Source organism: Pinus tabuliformis, chromosome 8 (genome assembly GCF_031772625.1).
Source record: "Pinus tabuliformis cultivar Carrire ecotype Pingquan chromosome 8, CPIR1, whole genome shotgun sequence".
Taxonomy (NCBI): domain Eukaryota; kingdom Viridiplantae; phylum Streptophyta; class Pinopsida; order Pinales; family Pinaceae; genus Pinus; species Pinus tabuliformis.
This window is the reverse complement of record NC_142294.1, coordinates 1,786,037,108-1,786,060,355: the sequence shown is the minus strand read 5'-3', so window position 1 is coordinate 1,786,060,355 and position 23,248 is coordinate 1,786,037,108. Positions and strand designations below refer to the sequence as shown.

Sequence of the window (23,248 nt, the reverse complement as noted above, 5' to 3'; positions counted from 1 at the left end):
ATACTAATGTTCATGGGCTACGCCTAATTCACTTTTCCTTCCTTAGTTTGTGTTTCGCAACCAAGCAATATTATGCATAACCTTTATACTAATGAACACCCATACTCATTCATTATCATCAGCAATTATAAATAAAGAAGACAATTGCACAGTATAAAGGGAGGGGCAACTCCCTGAACAATGAGTCTGCCCAACAATATATATTAATCAGTCTTTCTTCAATAGTACAAGTTTCACAAGTATTCTTGGCAAAATCCAAGTCTATACTTAGCCAATTTTACAACAAAGGCAAAACAGTCTTTTACAACATTTGTGCACACCTTGCATGGTGGGAGGGTGCTCACCCGAGACACCAAGAACCCCTCCTCAAGTCTCACACAAATCTGCACTTCGACCGATCACCGGGCACACCTTGCCCACGCCTTCACCCAATCTCCAAGTACGAGCTATCTCTGTGCGTCCACCAAGACTAGCGCATGAGTTATGCGCTCACCTCTTGTCACTTCTGCGCACAAGGAACTGCGCACTATACTTGAGCGAAAGATGCTTGATCGAATGATGATGAGTTGAACGCTCAACTCACAAGTGTTTATACCCATCGTGGGGTGTGGGTGGGCTGCCCAGCCGACCGCCCACACACCCCTCCATCGCATCGTTTGGGCGCTCATCAAGTCGGCCACACCACCTCATCGTAGGTCGGCCACCCCATCACCGCAAACGCTCCAAGGATGGGTATAAGCCAACGCACTTTGCCTTTGTCTGTCCATCATCGCAAAGTCTCGTCGCATGTTATGTCGCATATCCATCGCGCGCCCATAGCTCGCGCCCGCCCATGCACCGTGCACCCGCCCGTGCACCGCGCGCCCGCCCGATCGCCCAACCGCGCCCGGCTAACTCGAGGACCTTACACCAGTGTTCCTATGAGTTGACGATACTCAGAAGCATTTCCCAATTCAGGTCCAACAGCACTACCACATAACTTCTTAAAGTTAAGTTCCATCAGAGTAGTCTCAGGCTTGCAGTCCACCATCCCAAATCTTTCCAATATCTTTACAACATATTTTCCTTGAGAGAGGAAAATTTCACCTGGCTTTTGCCATACCTCCAACCCTAGGAAATAGTGCATTGGTCCTAGGTCCTTCATCTCAAATTCAGAAACCAACTCCCTCTTACATTTGTGAATGAGAGGGTCTGCACCTAAGTTGCAGGAAACGCAGGGGTAGGGTCCGTTTCCGTACGGAAACGAAACGGAAACGCGTTTCCGCGTACCGTACGGCCTGGAAACGCGTTTCCAGCCGTATGGGCACGTTTCCCGAAATGGAAACGTGCCGTACGGCCGGAAACGCGTTTCCAGGCCGTACGGGCCCCGTTTCCTCCAAAAAATCACTTTTTTTTTTTTTTTTTCTAATTAGTTTGTAAATTTTTTTAGGGTTTCTAAGCTGTTCTAGAAACCATTTAATCTTAATCTTAATGTTAAAATGTTTAAGTAAATGTATCATTAATGCTTTATGATTGCACATATATATATTAATAATTTTTAAATGTTTTTAATATATATATATATATATATATATATTATTATATATATTCGCGTTTCCCCGTTTCCAAAATTTGGGGAGGTCGCGTTTCGTTTCGCTTCCCCGTTTCCCCGTTTCGTGCAACTTAGGTCTGCACCTGTCAAAAAGAGGTCGTCCACATAAAGTACCAGAATGAAAGGTTTATCATTTTCAACCTTAAAGTAAAGGTTCAGATCGGCTTCACTTCTAGTGAATCCCAGCTTCATCAGATAGCTATCGATCCTCTCATACCAAGCCCAAGGTGCTTGCTTCAATCCATAGAGAGCTTTCTTCAACCTGCATACATGAGATTCCCGATCATAAACCTCAAACCCCTCGGTTTGTTCCACATAGACTTTCCCTTTGATTAAACCTTGCAAGAAATCGGTCTTGGCATCCATCTAATGTAGGTTCCAACCTTGTGAGGCAGCAAGGGCTATGATCGAGCAGATGGTGGTGTATCGGGCAATAGGTGCAAATATCTCATCATAATCTACACCTTCCTTTTGAGAGAAGCCTCGAGCAACAAAGCGAGCCTTGAACTTGTCTGCACTTCCATCAGCTCCATGCTTGATTTTGTAGAGCCACTTAGAGGTGACAACCGATTTTTCCTAAGGTCTAGGGACCACATCCCAAACATCATTCTTCATAATTGACTCGTATTCTTCATTCATAGCATCCTTCCATACTTGATGCTTCACGACTTCTTCAAATGATGAAGGTTCATTTGAATGATAGTGCTCATGGCGGTCAAATATCCTTCATAGCTATTCTGCTTCTTGCTTTCACGGAAAGTCCCCCTTGGTGCAATGTGTCTTTCAACATCTTTGAGAGTCTCCCTAAGCCACGAGGGTCTCCTTTTGGAGGAGGAGGGCTCATGAGGAGGAGGATCAATAGGATCCATAGGTTCATCAACATCAGGCATCGTTTCGTCTTCTTTTGCACCCTGATTTCCGGTGTCAGCTTCTTTGTCCTTCCTTAGGATAGGAAGGTTGTTGATCTTCCTAAGGGCCATATCTTCGTCGAAGGTGACATCATGACTTATCTCAACTTCCTTTTGACCAGCCACATAAATTCTATATCCCTTAGAATTTTCACTATAGCCCACAAAGATTCCTTTCTTCCCAGATGCACCCAATTTGCTTCTTTTCTCTTTCGGCACATGAAAATATACGAACTTCAAAAATTCTAAAATGAGAGACACCGCGTTTCTTACTAGTGAACATTTCTTTAGGAGTCTTGGAGTCTAATGCTTGATGAGGGCATCGGTTTTGAACATACACTGCGGTATTTGCAGCTTCAGCCCATAGGAACTTCGGAAGTCCTTGATCATGAAGCATGGCACAAACTACTTCTACAATAGAGTGATTCTTCCTTTCAGCCACACCATTATGCTCAGGAGTGTATGGCGTTATAGCCTCCCTCTTAATGCTAGCTTCTCTACAATAATCTTGGAATTCACTGGATTCGTACTCGGTCCCATTATCAATCCTCAATATCTTGATTTTCTTCTCGGATTGGTTTTCGATCAAGGCTTTGAAGTGTCAAAACCAGGTGAACACTTCATCCTTCTTCTTCAAGAAGTAGATCTAGGTCTTGCAAGAATGATCATCTGTAAAGGTGAGATAATATAAGTATCCTCCCCAAGAGTTTATGGGCATCATACCAGATATGTCAAAGTGGATCAATTGCAATATATTTGTGGTCTTTCTATTACTTGAGGGGAATGGTCCCGTTGTAAGTTTTCCTTCGGCACATCCCAGACATACAACTTCATGCTCTCTTTGAACTCGGGCATACCTGTCACCATGTGTCTCACATTGGGTAGGGCCTTATAACGAAGATGGGCAAACCTCTGGTGCCATAGTTCAAATTGTAGAGATGTGTCGCAAGACATGGCTCCCAATGGACTTCCTCCAACTTGATACAAAGTTTCAACCCTGAACCCAATAGTAAAAGCATCTTTAAAAATTCTTTTCCAAACACGTACCTTTCCATCGATGAATGCCATCCTGAATCCTTTATCCTCCATGGCTGAAATGGACACCAGGTTCTTCTTAAGATCGGGTACATATAGTACTTCTTGCAAATAAATAGTGTTACCTTGATTCAATTGAAAGGTAACATTCCCTACTCCCTTCACGGGATAGGTGGCATCGTCACCAAGGATGATCTCCAAGTTTGTCTCCTTTTCTATCAGATTAGAGAGGGCTTCCTTGTATCCGGTGAAGTGCCTTGAGGCACCACTATCAATCAGCCAATTTCCCAAAGTGTCCGGAGGAGAGGCATTGGAGAGGGCCGATATATGATAGTACTCTTTTTGCTTATTGTTAACAACATTTGATTTTGCATACCTGAAGTTCCTTGATTTCTTGGAGGGTCGACCATTTCCTTGATGTCCCGCATTCATTTTTCCTTTGCCATTGGACCTGCCATTCCTTTTATAGTTGTTGTTGAAGTTGCCCCTGGAATGATTGTGATCATCATCATGCAATGTGTCCCTTCTATTTGGACACTCCCTTGCATAATGGCCAAACTTATTGCAAACAAAGCACTTGCCCTTCCTTCCTCCCTTAGATCCAGGCTTTCCATGGAAATGACCTTTAGACCCTGCATTATTTCTCCTTTTGGCATGAGCGGATAGGGTTGCTTCTATTAGAAGGCATTTCTTGCTCCACCATTCTTGTTTCTTCTCGAATGCATCTCGACAACAATTCTTCAAACCATGGAATTCGATTATTGTTGAGAACGGTGGTTCTAAATACATACCACTCAGGTGGGAGTCCTCCAAGGGTGGTGAGAGTAAGTTCCCTATCAGAATGACTTTTCCAATCGAGAGTAGATCATTCTTGATCTCAGTAATCGTCAAGAAATAGGATTGAATATCCTCGTCCTTGCCCTTCTTAATATCCTTCAACTTATTCTTGAGAAATAGAATTTGATTAGCATTACTAACCTTGAACATGCCAACCAACCTGTCGTAGATCTCCTTGGAGGTCTTCGATTCGGAGATGTAGGCCACTAGATGCTTGTCAATGGAATCGTTGATAATCTTCTTTGCTTTGACTTCAGCCCTATTGTACTTGGTCTTCGGAGCAACCAATGCATTTGAAGGAGGTTCAGGGATTTTACCCTACACATAGTCATCACTTCTTTTTCTTCCAAGGTCAAATCAAGAGACATCTTCCATCCATGATAGTCAGATTTATCATGGAGCTTGTCTTCAGCCGGGAAGTAGGATGAGGAACCCATTGAACCTTTTGTCCTTGTCCAACTATCTTTGGTGATTGCTCTTTCACTCTTTCTTGGGCTTTGTCTTCACCTCAGCTCTGATACCATGTTAATTTTAGGCAACAATGGTATGTTCTATGCTTTAGAGCAATTTTACTTCAATTTCTTTATTAGCCCAGTATCAATATTCAGATTAGCAGTCACATCAACAATGATAGTAAAACGCAGATAGAATATAAATATAAACAGTAGAAGACAAGCTAATACAAGAGGACATAAGATGTGGCACCAGCCAGGGACAAACCCCATTGTGGGGAAACCTTGATCAAATCTTTTTTTAGTCTTCAATAGTTCGGCAGAGAGAGATAGTACAATTTACAAATCTGATAATTTATAATAGCAGCAAAAGAGCCCTAACCAAAAAAGTCAATGTTGGTCAACAGGGCATCAGCGTCCAAACAGCAAGATAAAACAACCCTCAAAACAGTGAGATTCAGCCCAGTCAAAGTCTGTTCAAATAGCCCACCTGCGGTCAGCCCTAGTTGCAGTCAACGTTGGTCAACACTTGGTCAAACTATCCAAAAATTTGGTCTCCTGGAGTTTTGGCCTCCTGAAATTTGGCTCTCTTGAAATTTCGGCCTCCTGAAATTTCACTCTCCTGAAATTTTGGACGTGTGGAGAGAGAGAGGCTCAGAAATCCGTACACAATCAATGAGGAGGAGAGAGAGAAGTGTGAAGATGAGTGTATCCAAATGAGGCTAAGTCACCTTCTATTTATATGCAACATTGAGGATAAATAGACGTGATTGTTGGGCTTCTGAGCCTACATAAGTTTGTTGGCCGACCTTGACAATTTGACCATAATCAAAATAAATTCATAACTTCATTTGTACATGTCCGAATCAGATGATCTTTAGATCAATCCTATACCTCTCGTAGAGACGAATCCAAGAAAAATATCAGTTGTCATAAATAAGATGACCCATGTGGAGTTTGGCTCTAGTTTCCAATTTTAACAATGTTCTCAGTCAACTCTCTAGGTTTCTTTCAGAGAAGGTTGCCAAGTAACTATACGAACCACTAAATTTCTAAAAGGGTACCTTGGTCTCATATAGGTAAAGATTTCTTTCAAATACAAATTCAAATTCTCAGCAGGAAACAAGAGTAAATCTGAAAAGGAACGCCAGATAGAGGATGTCTGATTACAATAGATTGAAAAATGGGTAAATACGGCAAGATGAATGATGGTAGACAATTAATCAACTAGAACCCCATCGAGGATAACATCTTTTGTCGATCTGACAAAGAACCTTTTTTTATTATTGCTTCCAAACTATAATTTTTTGTAAGAGTATGTACTCCCCTGTTTCCTCATAATTTGCTCCAAACCTTACGCTCTTAATCAGATAACTGCTGATGGGCACAGCATAAATCTGCTATTATGTCAGAATATATTGGCTGAAACTGCTAAGAGAAGCTCAGGATTTTTTTCCAACATGCAAGAAATATATACAAGGCCAAACACAACAGTTGAATTTTCCAAAATGTCTGAAATCTGAAATGGAGATTTGACTTCTATAATTGAATCTTGAAAAATTTGATGAGGAAGACAGCACTGAAATATTCCCAGAAAACTCTCAAACAAAAACTTAATATTCGCTTTAAATAAGTTTCAGTATGGTTTCTGGAGGTGTGGACACCAACTCAAGGCCAAGAATCTCCAACAGCAGTATGGATGCTGCACTTAACCAAGTTGTCCAGGTCTCTTATATTAACTGCAACAGTCAGTTCTCAAAAACATGTTCTGTTATAAGGTTTAAAAGCATATTTAAAGCTTTCATTTTCATTTTTGCCTATTTTCTGTTATAAGGCTTAAAAGCATATTTAATGCTTTCATTTTCATTTTTGCCCTATGCTATCCCTTCTAGCCCCAATCTGGGATTTCATAATTCATTTACAACATCTATTTTCACCTGGGAGCAACAGCATCGTCTTTAAGCATCATGGCACCACAGTGTACTTAAGGCTCCCAATGCACTCTCCTTTCTGTTATGATTTATCGCAGTTAGTTAACTGCAAAATATGTTAGGAGTTGCCCTTCAGCAAAAGTAAATATAGGTTAGCTCAAAGGTTGAAACTGTATGCTTTGAGCAAACTTAGAGGGAAGGAGGTAGAAAGGTGGATAATTAGGTAGCCCAATATTTACATTAAAATTAGTGAGAAGCATATAGCAGCATGTCAACGAAGTCTATATATTTATATTATTTATTCATGCATACAGTTTAGTTTATGTGTCCAGCAAATTAAGCAATACGAGATGGCCTAAAAATAAAGGGTCACAATCATGAACGGTTTACCCATACAAAGTAGAAATAAATGGATAATGCAACAACTAAATGGTATCTTCAGATTGCTCACTGAATTTACCTTTTGGAAAAACAAAGATTGTTGGATTTAAACTGCCATTGGCAATGAAGGTGCTAAAGATCTAATGGCAGACAGCAACCTAACTTTGGAACAACCTTTGGATACATATCACATACATTCCAAGGCAAAAGAGAAAGCATTCCTTCATCTTGGACAGGCATTGACATCAATTTGAAACCACCATATTCACCATGAATTCTGATTTTCTAGGAAAGACAATGTCAACTTTCAATGATCCAAAAACTTATAAATATTTGCATGGATTGGAGATGCAGCTTTTAAAGGTGGATAATCTGTAAAACGATTCTTCCTTTGTCGGGTTACTTTTAGTCATAAGCAGGACATCTGTATTCAATTCTCAAAAACGTAGGTCAGAGATTTTTTATATAAAACATTATGCTGAGACCTAAATTTATCATTTAGCAGAAATGAACGATGAAGAAATGAGAAGCAACAAAAAATTCCATTTCAGTTTGCCATTACAGCTTTGTAAGCTAAACTAAGCTTTTATCTAGCAGGGTGACTTCCAAAAAGGACATCATAATCATTAATAGCTCCTTTACTAAGTCTTCATTAAAAGAAAATAAAATCATATACTTGGAAGATTGTAAAACATACTTACTAGTTCCTGGACCAAAGAAAGAGATATCAGTTTGCCATTACAGCTTTGTAAGCTAAACTAAGCTTTTATCTAGCAGGGTGACTTCCAAAAAGGACATCATAATCATTACTAGCTCCTTTACTAAGTCTTCATTAAAAGAAAATAAAATCATATACTTGGAAGATTGTAAAACATACTTACTAGTTCCTGGACCAAAGAAAGAGATATTCTTCGCCCCAAAAGACTCAATTGATCGAGTGTCATTTCAGCATCACGCATAGATCCATTTGACCTTGATGCAATGAGATTTAATGCATCATTATCTATTTCTAGACCTTCCTGCAATGCAATTGCCTGCAATTTTTTCACAATATCAATTTCTTTTAATTTGGGAAATAAAAATTTCTGGCACCTGGATAGAATAGTATGGGGTAGGCATTCTATATTTGAAGTGGTGAGAATAAAGACTATATTCCGAGGTATTTCATCAAGTACTTTCAAGAATTTATTCCAGTCATCACTTGCCAAAGTATCACAGTTGTCGACTATAAAGACTCCATAACGAGAGGATGGAGAATAAGTAACCACATTGTCAAGGGCTATCTGAAAAGTCTCAAATGCCCGGGAGCCAATGCCACCAATTTCTTTTACATCTGAATTCTGACCAAGACTTTGAGTTAAACATGAACAACAGAGTCCACAAGGACGTGACAGATCCAGAGAATGGCAGTTCATGGCTGCTGAAAATATTCTACCACATGATGTTTTACCTGTTCCTTGAGGACCATGGAACACATAAACTGGGGCAATCTTTCCCCTCACTATAGCATTCATGAGAGCCTGGGCAGCTAAATTTTGCCCAACCAATTCTCCAAATGTCTTTGGAACATACTTCTGAGACAAGCTCCTACACCTATCTTGAGATCTCAAACAATCACTGCCCATAATATCTTGTCCATGTCCCAAATGGCCGATCAATCTAGTTTCAGAAACCATGTCAATATTTTGTCTGAGACGAATTTTATGGTCAGCATAGAGATCTAGCTCACCTAAAAGCATTCTTCCTTGTGTATCTGTATCTGCACTTTCCTGAGACCCACCTGGCTCCATTAGTAGGGGAAGCGACTCAGAATCAGAATCTAAAGAAGAAATAGAATGATCAGATGTTTCTAATGCAGCAGAAAACTCCCTTTGAGAACTGGAATAGCTTTGTGACACAAGCCCTTCAATTTTTCGTGTGGCCGAATCTGAAAGCCCACATGAGAGGCTCCTACCTGCCAAATCCAATATATTTTTGCCTCTATCGTGTATTCTGGACCAATTCCAAGGAATCCCACAGCCCTTTTTGGGAATATCAATGACTGTTGATTTCCCACTTCCTGCTTGAGGTCCAGCCTTTTGTGAACCTGTGAAATCTTTGTTACTAATCCCACCACGACTACCAGAGTTCAAACCAACTGAAACTGATAAATATTCAAAATGCTCTCCTGCTTCTCCGGGAATGCACCTCTTAATGCCTTTTAACTTGTGTTTTTTTGACCTGTCCAGTTCCCCTGCGGGACAATTTGGGTGATAATGTGAGTCAAAGTGAGAAGTTGAACAATCCTTATCATCAATTGGTGAGCCTGTCTCCGCTTCTTCATCACAGATTCTATCTTTCCTTATACAGTCATTATTTTGAAAGAGGTGCGGAGAACGAACCTTGAGATCTTTTGCTGCTCTGTTTTTCAACTTACCATCCAAAGTATTTGATATATTGCCTTTAGTATCCCTGTTCCTGCCTCTTGGAGGTAATGTCATTAAATCTGCATTAGGTTCCATTCTCCCTTGACAATGAAATGCATCACTTGACAGCCTATCTTTTCGGCACAAATCCTTTGCTTTAGGCTTCCTTCCAAGCTCAGAATCACTTCTCCAATTTTCATGAGTCAAACCCTTCTTCCTCCCATTTCTTTTCAATTCCATCTGTCTTATCCTACTATCTGCATGACCATAACCAATCAGTTTCCTTCTTCTCCTTTGTCTTCTATCAGCTTCCACAGAACCTTTCGCACTGCTTCCTCCTACTACACCTCTTGTTTTCCTAGATGTGTCACTTTGAGAAAGGGGAGATGCAGTTAGAGGACTTCTCGACCCTTTCCTAAAATCACCACCCATAGGCTTCATACCTCCAAGATCTTTCTTCTTAAATGCACCTTCATTTTCTAGCTTCTTCATCAATGATCCTATGATAGGAGAATTCCATGATGGACTTGTAGAAGGGTCCCTGAGAGATTGTGACCTTTGTAGAATGGTCAAATCTTTCATAAGAGAGGTCTCCACTGAACAGCTCTTATCCAACATGATTTTTGATTTCTGCATGTGAATGTGATGCTTCAAATGAATACAGTTAGTTAAATGTGCATGATTTCTTAAGTGATCTTGAATATTTGAACCCTTCTCAGAGATACTTTTGTACTTGCCTCTAGAGGTTAACGTCGTCATCAACGTTAATGTCTTGTGCTATAACGAGTACAGCTCTAAGAGATCTCAAAGTAAAATCGGGGACAATATGAAAACATGTGGATATAAGGAAAATGGCAGGCATTTTGGGAAAGCTGACCAAGACAGATAAATATTACAAGTACGACAATGAAAAGCTAGGCACACTGCTACAGAAGGACCAAGAACAAACTACAAATCACCATTTCTATCCATTTGACTTAAGTGTGTAACAGGTATCAAATATACCATGATCTGCTATGGAATAGACTTCATTTTCCTCCACTTGTAAGAAACAATTCATTTCATCAAATAGACACAATCATTTGGATGTCGCATGGGATAATCATAAATCTCAATCTGTTTACCTGATCTTGACAGTTTGAAAATAGCCCAGAGTCTATAATCACAATACTTGAATTCTACGATAGGGAATATGAATAGAATGGTTGATCCAATTTCAAATGCTTGATCTGGACGATGTTGCTTCTGCCATCACCAATGGAAATTACTCAATGTAAAGACAGTGACCATTCTTAGAAACGTTTAACTCTGCCATTCTGAGCAAGTGGGGCACTGTTGCAACAAAAGAGATTTTATTGGTTAAAGAATGATTAGAATCCAGAGCAGTCAAGAAACTTCAAAACCAAATTAAATCCCTAAAACAATAGCATACACAAAACTTAAATTGAAAATGGACAGAGATCAAATTTATGAATTTCAAACCAGTCCAAACCATCCGAAATATTCACAACAGAGATAAGCTCATTTATATGAGAAAGATACTGAAGATTTTAACTTTTCAGCAGTTTATATGAGCTTGAAAGAAGTCTGGACTCTGGATCCTCAAAAGGGTTGAAATGTCAGGATCAACCATAGAAACACGGAATATGGTAAATACTACTCAATCCAATCAAAGTTGTTCGATATGATCTGAAAATGCTTGGACTGTTACAAGAAAATTGAATTTTCATTATTAATGAAAGTTATAGGCAGCAATCTTGCAGTTCAAGGACGCATAAGAGAGCTCAGAAAGAAACTCCATTGAAGAGTTTAATCAGATCGAAAGGCCTAAAAAATACTGAAAGAAATGACAAAGCTTCAAAATACACACAATAAAACTTACTCTATTGCAAGATTTAACAGAATTTTGTCAAGTTTCACCTGGCTTGTTGAGTTTAACCAAATTTGCTGAGTTTTGACCAAATATAGCCAGCTTTTGATTGAGTGCAGCCACATGTATCAAGTTTTGATTGACTGAGCCTAGCCAAGTTTGTCATATTTTCATTGATCCCAGCCCAGTTTACAAAGTTTTGATCAAGTCTACCCGAATTGTTTACCTTCTTATATATCATTGTTCACTAAGAAAATCACTTCCAATGTTAACTTTAGGAAATAGTTAAATAATTAATAATCTGCTAAAGTGGTTGTCTTGTGGGTTCTTCTGCTAGCCTTAGCACCTAGGCAAACAGAACCCTTACTATGTTGAGCACTTCTTGGAGTTGAGAGATGGGCTCATTGTTCGACCCCAGTATACGCTTCGCCACTAGATGCCTGCTCTTTGCATCCTTCTAGGCCAGTTCAGACTCCAGAGTAGGTTCTCATAGACTTCAGGTAGAGACGGACCGCCAGATTGATAGACCAAACAAAATCTGCCAGGTATGTTATTTACAGGAAGTGGAGACCGAGGTGCACTTCATTTTTGGATGATAGACCAAAGGAAGGTTCCATTGCTTGTTCAGAGATTCTCAGACCCTCACTGACTTTTTTAGGTATCCCGACCAGAGATGTTTGGCCCTATATATGCAAGAGGCTCTCAGGTTTTGAGCACATATTCTTCAGCCTCCCATCAGACCAAACCCCACACAGAGGATCACGACATTTTTCAGGGTACTACCTTCAGACAGGGGCAACAAGAGACTGATGGATACCAGTACACATCCAGACTCTAGATCAGTGAGGATCCGTGGGACCTTACCCAGCTACACGAGATCTCAGCAACAGATACGTTTCAAATCCATTCCTGGGAGATGGAATAGGTCCTCCACACCTCAACAACGAGCGAACTCCCCCAGGGAACGATTTAGTGGATAGTCTGCACTTTCCACCGACTTTTCATCGGGCGAACAGACTTTGTTGAGTTTCTTCAGTGTTCTTCATTCAGCTTTGGATGCTAGGAAAGATGGGTTTGATCCTCAAACCTATTAGTTCTTGGATCCTCTGCACTAGGGCCAGATGTTAGTTTACTTCATGCATTTTATCTTTTATAGGAAACTGTTTGGTTCTCCCACTTTGTATGGACATCATTGTACTCGACAATCCCTTTGACCTACTTTGTGGTCAATAGTTGGACATAAATATAATTATCTTATATTATCTTTGTTGATTTTTTGTAGCATCACATGTGCTCTAGCCATGAAATTTGGTGGAGAGGCTAAGGCGCATGAGATCTCCAAGACCTAGAAATCGTTTGGGAAAATTCAACCCAGATTGAGAGATATTAAAATAAGTAATATTTTTAATGAGACACTAATTCTAAACTTAAGAAAATTAAAATATTAATGTGTATTAACATAATATGAGTGAGAAAGTTCTAAATAATGAAAATCAAGCCAGATCTAATCTTAGTCGTTGATTAGGGACTTAATATCGGTCGTTGAATCGTCAATAGAAAAAGTATAAGAGGAGGCTTGAGAGTCAGTTGGAGATACACCAAGAGAGATTAAGAATTCAATTTTTTAGGGTTGGGTTTGCTGAGGAAATCGAGTTAGAGATCAGTTGCAGTGAGGGGCAGTTCAGCAAGGGATTTCGATCCAAGGCTGAAGAATACATAATAGAGAGGCAATGAAGTGCTAGAAGAGGCAGCGCAGGCCCAAGAAGGGCTAAGGCAGAGGCCAGAGGAGCCAGCGCAGAGGACGCAGACGGCCGTAGAGGTTGACAAAGAAGCCGTAGAGGCTGACGTAGAGGACGTAGAGGGCTTCAAAGACAGCGCTAGGAGATTATGTGGGGGCAGACTGGGAGCTGATCAACAGATCCTGAGCCGGGAGAGGATGATGCAGTTCCAGAGCAGTGCTTGGAGCAACTTTCGTTGTCCAGCACAAGGAACAGCCAAAGTCACTATGGGATTGATCATCCGGTTGCTGATTTTTCGGGATATCTGTCTTCGGGTAGAGGTACTACAGCCAAGGATATTCTCTAAAGGGTGAGTCATTTTTGGCACCCTAGTTGTATTCCGAAATCTGCTTAATAATACAAACCCTCTATACGTTGCACCGGTTTTCCCGACTTGGGTTTTTTTGGGGACGATTGTCCAAAAATAACGATGTCCCTTGTGTTATTGTTTTTGTTTACTTCAGTGCATGATCTGTATATCTGTGAAGGCTACATTTGTGTTTACTTCGATGTTTATGCAATTAAATAACTTGTTAAGGTAAAGAACAAGTAGGAGATAGTAAACCAGAAATTGCAGTAGGGGTTTCTGATGTGTTAGATTAAGGAATTTTCACATGGTATTAGAGCATTGCAGATCACAGGAGGACTGAAGACACCAGCGGAAGAAATCTGAAAAATTTGCAACAGAAGCAGCTATCCCGAGAGACAGCATTGTTCCAGAGCTGAAGCTGCAAGAGGAGAGGGTGACGCAGAGGCTCATGCAGAACCTGCGTCAGCATTCTGAGCTAGGAGGAGAGCCAACGCTGAGGCAGAGGGGGGACAGATCAGGCCTACGCAGTGCTCGGTCATCTTTCTCAGCTAGGAAGGATTGACAATGAGGCCAGGAGGAGTTGATCCAGCTCTCATTATGATTGCGCAAACCCAGAAGGGCTCAAATTCTTTAGTTTTCGGGGCTAAGGGAGTTGTGCAGATTGTGATTTGAGAAGCTAGTGGGACAATGTTTCTGTTTGTGCAGAACAGTGTCTAAGGAGACGGAACCAAGGCAGAGAGAAGCACTACCTCGACGAATTTCTAGCCAAGAAATCCAGATCTGAGTTGCAGCGGCAAAGGAGGATTGGAGAGGAGTGATTCGACAGTTGGCAAGAGGATTTCCAGGAGGGAAGTCGAGACTTAGAGGGAGTCTAGAAGAGGAGCAGAGATGGCAGTGAACAGATTGAGGGATCAGGACAAATTGGACGGGGCTTCCAATTTTGTCATCTGGAAGGCCAGGATCCTAGCAATCCTGGATAAACATTGCATCAAGGAATATGCCTTGAAAACCATAGCTATCCCAGTTGACCCAGCTGCTAATGAGAAGTATGAGGAGGCCAAAGCAAAGGCGAAATGCATGATCCGACGGGGTCAAAGATCATGTCATACCACATATTGCTGAGAAGAACACAACAAGGGAAATGTGGGAGGCCATGACCACCTTATACTAGGGCTCTTTTGTGCAGCGGAAGATGTTGTTGGAGAATCAGCTGAGGTCATATCAAATGCAGAAAGGAGAGGAAATAGATCACTTCCTCCTAAAGTTGCAAGGAATTTGCGACTAGCTTACTTCCGTGGGGTCTACACCGGATCCAGAGTTTATGGTCAGGACCAATGTTACTTGGGAGCGGGAGCGGAAGCGGGGAGCGGGAGCGGAAGCGGGAGCGGGAGCGACCATTTTCAGAAGCTCCCGGTTTGGGAGCGAATCCCGGAGCGATTTTTTAAAAATATATATATTTTTTATATTTTTTAATTTTTGATATATATATGTCAACAAAAACATGTAGAATGATGAATTAGATATAAAAAAACATAAAAAAGCATAGATTGAACCATATAACAACAATCATCTAGAAGTTATAATCTTCATCAACCACGTCCGCAAGTTAGTAACATAGTAACATACAACATATTGAGTCTCATGATTCATCAATCTTAAAGTTTCAAGCTTTCAAAATTCAATATATAACATTTATCATCATTGATCACCAAAGTTGTACTTGTAAGCTAAGTGTAACCATTACAACAAATAATATCTAACATGAAATGAAATGTTATAAAATGAAACGAAATGAAACAACTTTCAACTTTCATGAAGCATCATATTCATAATTCATTACTAATGAGTTATAATTGCCAACTTCAAACTTAAATTGTCATATATTGTTTAAAAAAATATCATAATAAATATGAAAGAGTCAATAGCTATAAAAGCTACTAGAAACTAGAGAAGAGAAGTAAATCTATTATCTATTTCTTATGCTTGGGCCTCTTGCCACCACGAGAAATGTCTAATTTTTTAGTCTTGTTGCAAAATCAGGATCTTTGTCATTAATATCACCCTCCAAGCATTAATATCCAGAGGTATCTTTGTCATTACCTTTGTATCTGTATAGGGATCTTTGTCATTAATATCACCCTCTAAGCATTAACATAAGATAGAAAAAGCATAGCATGTTAAGTCAAGATTTTGTTTGAGTGATGCGTACATTTTTAGAAGGGTCATGATAGAGGAGTTGGACAACCAATGTCACTAACATCAAGGTACATAGAGGGATTGGTACTCTTGATTAAATATGAGTTCCATACCCTAATACATGACAAAATTCAATGGAAACATTGCAATCCCCCAATCCTGAAATCCTGAAAAACTGATAAGTCTGCTGGATTTTGAATGAAATCTAAAATTCTACTTTCTCCATATGAAATCCAATGAGGACGAAACCACTCTCAAACATCCTGAGTCATTTCATGGTAATGTTAAAAATTTAAGTAAAAGGATGAAAATGAAAATTAAAGAAAATGTCACTTTTACTTTAAGAATTTAACATTACCATGAATAGCATATCAATACTAGGGCCTAGACTTGATCATTAAGTTGCCCCACTCAAAAACTATTTGTTTCTTTCAAAAAAAATTGCATTTCGAACATTACTACAAAAAAAAAAATGCAAAAAAGGCAAAACGCTCCCGAAAACGCTCCTGAAAAGGCAGGGAGCGAAAAATTTTTTAGGGAGCGCGCTCCCGAAATCGCGATTTCGGGAGCGCGCTCCAGCCCGGAGCGCGGATCGGGAGCGGGAGCGAGGGGGGGGGGCCGCTCCCCCGCAACACTGGTCAGGACTACTTTGAATGCAATCTCCGAGGACTAGGATACGTTTGTCCAAAGCATCTTGGGCAAAGCGACTCTCCCCAGTTGGGAGGAGATGTGGGAAACTCTTCGACAAGAAGAGATCAGGAGGTTGACCAAGGCAGGGAGTAGTGGTAAGGGAGTTCGAGTCAAGAAAGAGAAGGAGGATGCGGCTCTAGCATCTGCGGGACAACAAGGGAAAAGGAAAAAGAAGGACATCTCCAAGGTCAAGTGCTTCAATTGTGGGGAGCTAGGACATTATGCATCTCAATGCCCTAAAAAGAAAGGCAAGGGAGAAGCCTCTTATTCAAAGACAGCTCCATCTAAGGCGGAGAAGGATGTCGAGACTGATGACGATTGTGCCATGAGTGCTCATGCACCTCTAGAGAAGAGGTGGGGAGACATCGAGTTGTAGCTAGGGACAGGATCCTTGAGGTACCCAAACTCTTGGATCACATCCGGCTACAAGAGCCCTTAACTACAGTAGCATGATGACAGGTGTCGGGTGGAGCAAAGTGTGGTGGAGCAGCAAGGCAGGGCTAGAGTGCAGAGTTCTGTAGCAGCACATTGGAGGTTGTAGCACTGTGAGAGGCACAAAAGAGGTTGCAGCAGTACGAGAGGCACAAAAGCGGTTGCAGCAGCGCAATGGCAGCAGAGGGAGCATGGGTTAGCAGCAGAGGCAGCTTCAGCATCACGAGGCTTCCAGACTGACCGGGATGTCAGTGGTTGGGAGAAGTCAATTACTTACTTCTCGGTAACTAAGTTGCAGTGCAGCAGTTAGCAGTGGCAATGCTATGGGCAGCATGATGCAGCATATTGAGAGGGAGTTGTAGTACAGATGTAGCAGTGGCAGTGGCAGTGTCATGGGCAGCAGTACAGGAAGTAGCAGTGCAGAGGATGTGAGGCAGCAGGCCAAGCATCAGCACAGGTACCGATGTGGAGGATCAGTGTGATGTTTCTATGGTGAAGCATTACTAGAGCACATTCCTCGCTAAGAGGGAGTGTTGATTTTTGGTAGCATCAGATGTGCTCTAGCCATGAAAATTGGTGGAGAGGCTAAGGCACATGAGATCTCCAAGGCCCAGAAATCATTTGGGGAAATTCCACCTGGATGGAGAGATATTAAAATAATTAATATTTTTAATCTGTATTAATATAATATGGGTGAGAAAGTTCTAAATAACGAGGATCAAGCCAAATCTAATCTTAGTCGTTGATTAGGGACTTAATCTCGGTCGTTGAATCGCCAACAGGAAAAGTATAAGAGGAGGCTTGAGTGTCAGTTGGAGATACACCAAGAGAGATCAATAATTCAATTTTCCGGGGTTGGGTTTGCTGAGGAAATCGAGCTAGAGATCAGTTGCACTGAGGGGCAGTTCAACAAGGGATTTCGATCCAAAGCTAAAGAATACATAACAGAGAGGCAGTGAAGTGCTGGAAGAGGTAGCGCAGGCCCAAGAAGGGCTGACACAAAGGCTAGAGGAGCTAGCGCAGAGGACGCAGAGGGTCGTAGAGGTTGACGCAGAAGCCGTAGAGGATGACGCAGAGGGCTTTAGAGGCAGGGCTGGGAGATTCTGTGGGATAGACTGGGAGTTGATCAACAGATCCTACGCTGGGAGAGGGTGACATAGTTCCAAAGCAGTGTTTGGAGCAGCTTTCATTGTCCAGCACAAGGAATAGTCAACGTCACTATGGGATTGATCATCCGGTTGCTAATTTTCTAGAATATCTGTCTCTAGATAGAGGTACTACTGCCAAGGATATTCTCTGAAGGGTGAGCCATTTCTGGCACCCTAGTTGTATTCAAAATTCTGCTTAATAATACAAATCCTCTATATATGCTGCACCGGTTTTCCCAAATTGGGTTTTTCCGGGGACGATTGTCCAAAAATAATGGTGTCCTTGTTTCTGTTTACTTCAGTGCATGATCTATATATCTGTGAAGGCTGCAATTGTGCTTACTTCGATGTTTATGCAATTAAATAGCTTGTTAATGTAAAGAACAAGTAGGAGATAGTAAACCAGAAATTGCAGTAGGGGTTTCTGATGTGTTAGATTTAAGAATTTTCACAATCTTATCTTATCTACTCCAATCAACATACCTATGCTCCTATTGTGCATTCCCACACAACCTTATGTCGCTTAGACTCTTTGGTTCACACTTTCTTCATCACATTACCTCGGCCTTAGTTGTTTCTTGGGTCACCAGGATGCTCTTGCATCACCCTGGCTTTCAGAGCACTGATTTATTCTTTGCCACGGTGTGTTGATGGTTGAAAGTTGAAACTAATCTCTATGTTTTGCTCATAAGGTGTAATTGATTCTAAATATACCTAGCTGCCTCTGAACTACCAATCATGACAGATAACCTGGAATTGTACATGATTTATCAGCAAGAAGTCATAATTATCCAACCATAGTGGGTGCAATTCTGGGACCATTCGGGTGACATGCAATAGAGGCCAGGAAAATGTAATTTTGACTGAATAGACACCCTGTGGCCCCATCTTCCAAGGCTAGCCCATTTTTTATTGCTCTACGCTGGAATGTGGTAACACATACTCTTTTATTAAGATATATAGATTTTTCCCCGGAGAAAAAGGAAATAGCTCAGACTGAGGGCATAAACTTTGAACCCGTCAATATAAGCTCAAATTTGAAGTTCACAATAATAAATGTGAACTGGAATTCGAACTCAAAATCAGCTCGAGCAGTAGCCAAACGCTTTTAATTCTTCATAAAATCTCAAACTTACCATTCAATCCCATCAAAGCATATCGAAAATAATCCAGAGCAACCAGAGAAATCCCAGATTGTTTATAATAAAGCTCAAACTCAGTTTTCACTTCAAAAACATTGGAAGGCTCAAATTCATCAAAAACGACACCTTAAATTTTCAAATCATTGAGAAGATTAAAAAGTCTACATTGAAGCCAATCAAAGATCTTGAAATCAGATTACTCGGAGCAGGACGATAACGAAATGTTGGAAAGAAACTTTGAACTAAAAAAGGACAATATATGCGCAGAGGTAGCTCAAACCACAAATCCAGCACAAACGGCAGCTCAGAGCTGCAAAATTGTTCTCAAAATATTACCAATACTGTTTAATCAATAAAAATATTCAGCGTAGCCTGACCAGAAAATAAGAAATCAAATGTTTTCACAATAAAGCGCAACAGCATTAACGCATAAAAATGTTAAATGCAATTTCAAAAGAAGTTCAAATCCTCGAATGCAGCCGAGATAACAGCTCAAAAAGTTAAATTATTGACAGACACAACGTAAATCTTCCTAGCTCAATCGAATAATCGGCCACAGTTGATTCAAAACAAAAGTAAACATTTACAGAATGTCACTTTCACCGTGCAAGTTTAACAGAATTTATATTTCATGATGGCAAACTCCTTAAACAACCTCAAACTTCATCGACCATCAATTGTGAAACTCCAAATTTATTGTTCTGTCCATTCAAGCACAACTGGCAATGTTCACATTTACAAGCAAACTCCACATTATGAATTTTCTGAAAAAGAGGAAAAGATTACCTTGCAAAGGGTGATCTGCATTACTTTATGTCGAAGGAAACGATTCTGAATGTCCAGTCCCTCAAAAAGCATCGTATAAAACCGAAAATGGTTCAAATATTCAAGATGTATCATAATGCAACTAATATAGCAGCTGATTTGGCACTTTTTTCCCACGACCCACTTGGCATTTTTCCTCCGATCGCATGCATTTCCTTCGGCTTTCACGCAAGTAGTTCCAAAATTCCTGTCCAGAGCCCCCGACTTAGAACTGAGTGAGAAGCGGCAGTTTTATAACAAAAAACTGTCAGGCATGTCCTGCAAATCCATCAGTCCATGCTACTGAAACAGACTGACAGCAATATGCCCGGCGCTTAATCAGAGCAGGGACTATCAAGCACATAAGTAGCGAACAATTTTTAAATGCGACGGGCAGAAAATATGATTAATTAATTCTTTTATGATTAAATAAGAAACTAGCAAAATTGGTCGCAATAATTTAAGCGAAATGAATCATGAGGGAAATGGATGACAACGTGGGAGAATGACAGCTCTCCAGTCGCAGACGTGACGCGTGACCCGCAGTTGCCCTTCTAAGTGACATTAAAATTGGATTTGCTCGCCAGGGTTGATTAGCTAACGAACTCCAGAACTATTATGTCCACTGGATTATATCAATGTTCATTTGGTCATTGAATAGTTAATACTCATTATCAATTATTGTACAATACAATAAATATTATACTTTTTAATCCAACACTAGCTGGTTTTAATCAGTAGTGCATAGAGGTGACAAATAGACGGGACGCTGTGAGTTCGATTCGGTGTTTAAATTATTTACTACGGTTTTATTTATCAGTGGGATAGCCATGAGCACGAGTTAAGAGGGAATCATTACATGTGCTTTAGAGATTCGAGGTTTATTGAGCAACATAGTTTGATTATAAAATCATGGTTCGGTCGATGTTTATTGAATAATATAGTTTTAAAGTATAAAATATACCTGCACCGAGTCATAAAAATATAGTGTCTTTTTTCCTGTGTGAAACGAATTCAAAACTTGTCATATATTAGTTATTTAATAAGGACACGATATAGTGGTTGGGATTTGGCAATCATTTTGTGTTTATGATCAATGTTCTGTTTTCCCGTGATTCGATGTTTGTTTCAATTTACGCGTTCCCTTCCACATGATTGTATTGGATAAATTTATGAGGTATGAATGCTTTTTTATATTTCTTAAAGCGTCTCTCTTTATTGTGGGGACAAATGCACTGAGCTTATGAGGTATGAATGCTTTTTTGTATTTCTTAAAGCGTCTCTCTTTCTTTTGATTATGGCATCGACAGAATTAAGGATCACATCAAAGGATAGAGGTGAGGGACTTTGATCTTTACAGCGAAGTGAGTAATAAATTGATGAGGTATAAATGCTTTTAAGAAATGATGAGTATAAATGCTTTTTTATATTTCTTAAAGCGTCTCTCTTTATTTTGGGGACAAATGCACTGAGCTAGCATTATAGCATCGACAGAATTAAGGAACATATCAAAGGATGAGGGACTTTGATGTTTACAGCCAAGGGAGTAATAAATTAATGATTATTTCAGCATTAATAAGATTTTAAAAAATAGTATTTTAAAAGTTTTAATGGATAGATTTTGGGATATTTAAAGAGATTTGAAATGGTAATTAGTAATTTTAAGTTGATTGATTGATAAGATTTTAAATTTTTGTAAATATTTTATTTTATATTTGTAGTAGTTAGTAACATTAAGTTTAATTTCAAATACATGGCAAAAAAACATTAAGTTTAATTTCAAATACAAGTGTGATTGACTTGAACATGGCAAAGTATGAGAGATAATAACATTGTCTATTATTTAAGAATTTGTTTTGGAGTTAATCTTTCTTTCTCATATAAGTGTAAGGGTGTCTACAAAAAACTACAAAAGAAAATCCAAAATTGGTTGTATATATACCTCCATTCATTAGAAATTCAAACCTCTTTACATTTATTAAATATATTTCTAAAATCCTTATGCTTCTCATTTTATCCGATTGGAGAAAACCCTTAAGGGCTTTCATATGCTCTGAGTTTGGAGGTGTCACTAGACGCCCCTTGGTAAGCTAATAGGCTTGTATTCTTTGTATTATTTCTTAGTAGAGAGGACTTAGATTCATAGATATTATGCTTTAAGGGGTGTTTTTATCTCCAAAATGGAAAAAGTTTATGTGTAGATACATAATTACCTATACTAGACACATCACAAGTTTAGGGGGGACTTATCTTGATCAATGTTGTACTAGTCAATTAAGCAAAGAAAGACCAATAATGTACTTCAGTGCATGCCCCAATATTTTTGCAAAAAAACTAGATTTTGAGGTAGTTGGATCACATAAATAGAAATACCAAACCTTGGAAAACTTGAAATGATTTGTCACAAAAATTTGTTTGATTTTGTTTGCATTGTTTAGCTATTAGAGGGATGTAGTTGTTAATTTCATAGATAATCTTTATAAGTCAACTTATGTATCACTAAATTTATAAATATTAGTTATAAAATTATGATAAACTCATCTAAAATATAAATAAAAGAATCTAATTAATACCATACTTTTTCTTCATTTTTCTTATAAAATCTTAATATATAACACAATGTATCAAATAAAAAAAACAAAATGAATAACAATGCTAGCTTTACATATTCTCGTCTTATACTAAACTTTTCTCTTCAAAGAATATCATATAATGTAATCTTTCAACAATGAATCTAACACATGAAACATGCACTCATTATGGACATATTGAAATCCTACATTATTTATTTTTAAGATGTAAGATTATAAATATTTAACTGAAATATATTCCCACTTCTTCACCCCTGTGAGCATCACCCGATGCAATGAGTGCTAAGTGAACTATTCAAAAATAATGAGAAATTAGTCACTTTACGACTACCTCTCATGGAAATGGTCATACTTTGAATGACTTACTTAACGCAGTTGAATCCCAAAAATGATATCTAATATAATGCACTGCGTAAATCCCCCATACTTAAATTCAAAAAAGAGTCAAGGGATCTCTACTTGAATGGTTCATGAGGCACAATACTTGCTAAGGTTTTGCAAATGGGGTAGCAAGCTAAGTGGGCTTGATTGTGGGGAAAAACTCCACAGTTAAGCGCGCTTGAGCCAGAGGAGTTCTGGGATGGGTGACCTCCTGGGAAGTCCTGGTTAAACCCGGAAGTGATGATTGATGCTATGTGATTCGTTCTCCACATTTCACTAGTTTCAATCCCACTTCTTCACCCCTGTGAGCATCACCCGATGCAATGAGTGCTAAGTGAACTATTCAAAAATAATGAGAAATTAGTC

The 23,248-nt window shown here is 39.5% G+C and overlaps 1 protein-coding gene across 2 annotated transcripts in view; it reads right to left on the bottom strand.

Annotated features, from left to right (window-relative positions):
- LOC149243345 (protein STICHEL-like 3) overlaps positions 1-23,248 on the bottom strand; it is a 169,548-nt gene that overhangs the window by 106,854 nt on the left and 39,446 nt on the right. The window contains exons 2-3 of one of the 2 annotated variants that reach the window (XM_089374490.1): positions 19,893-20,118; positions 8,017-10,872 (exon numbers count right to left, since the gene is read on the bottom strand). In XM_089374490.1, the coding sequence (XP_089230616.1) occupies positions 8,017-10,299 (2,283 nt within the window). In that variant the 5' untranslated portion in view covers positions 10,300-10,872; positions 19,893-20,118. Of the gene's footprint in view, positions 1-8,016; positions 10,873-19,892; positions 20,287-23,248 lie in introns of those variants that run through there. The other variant, XM_089374489.1, reaches the window with a different exon arrangement.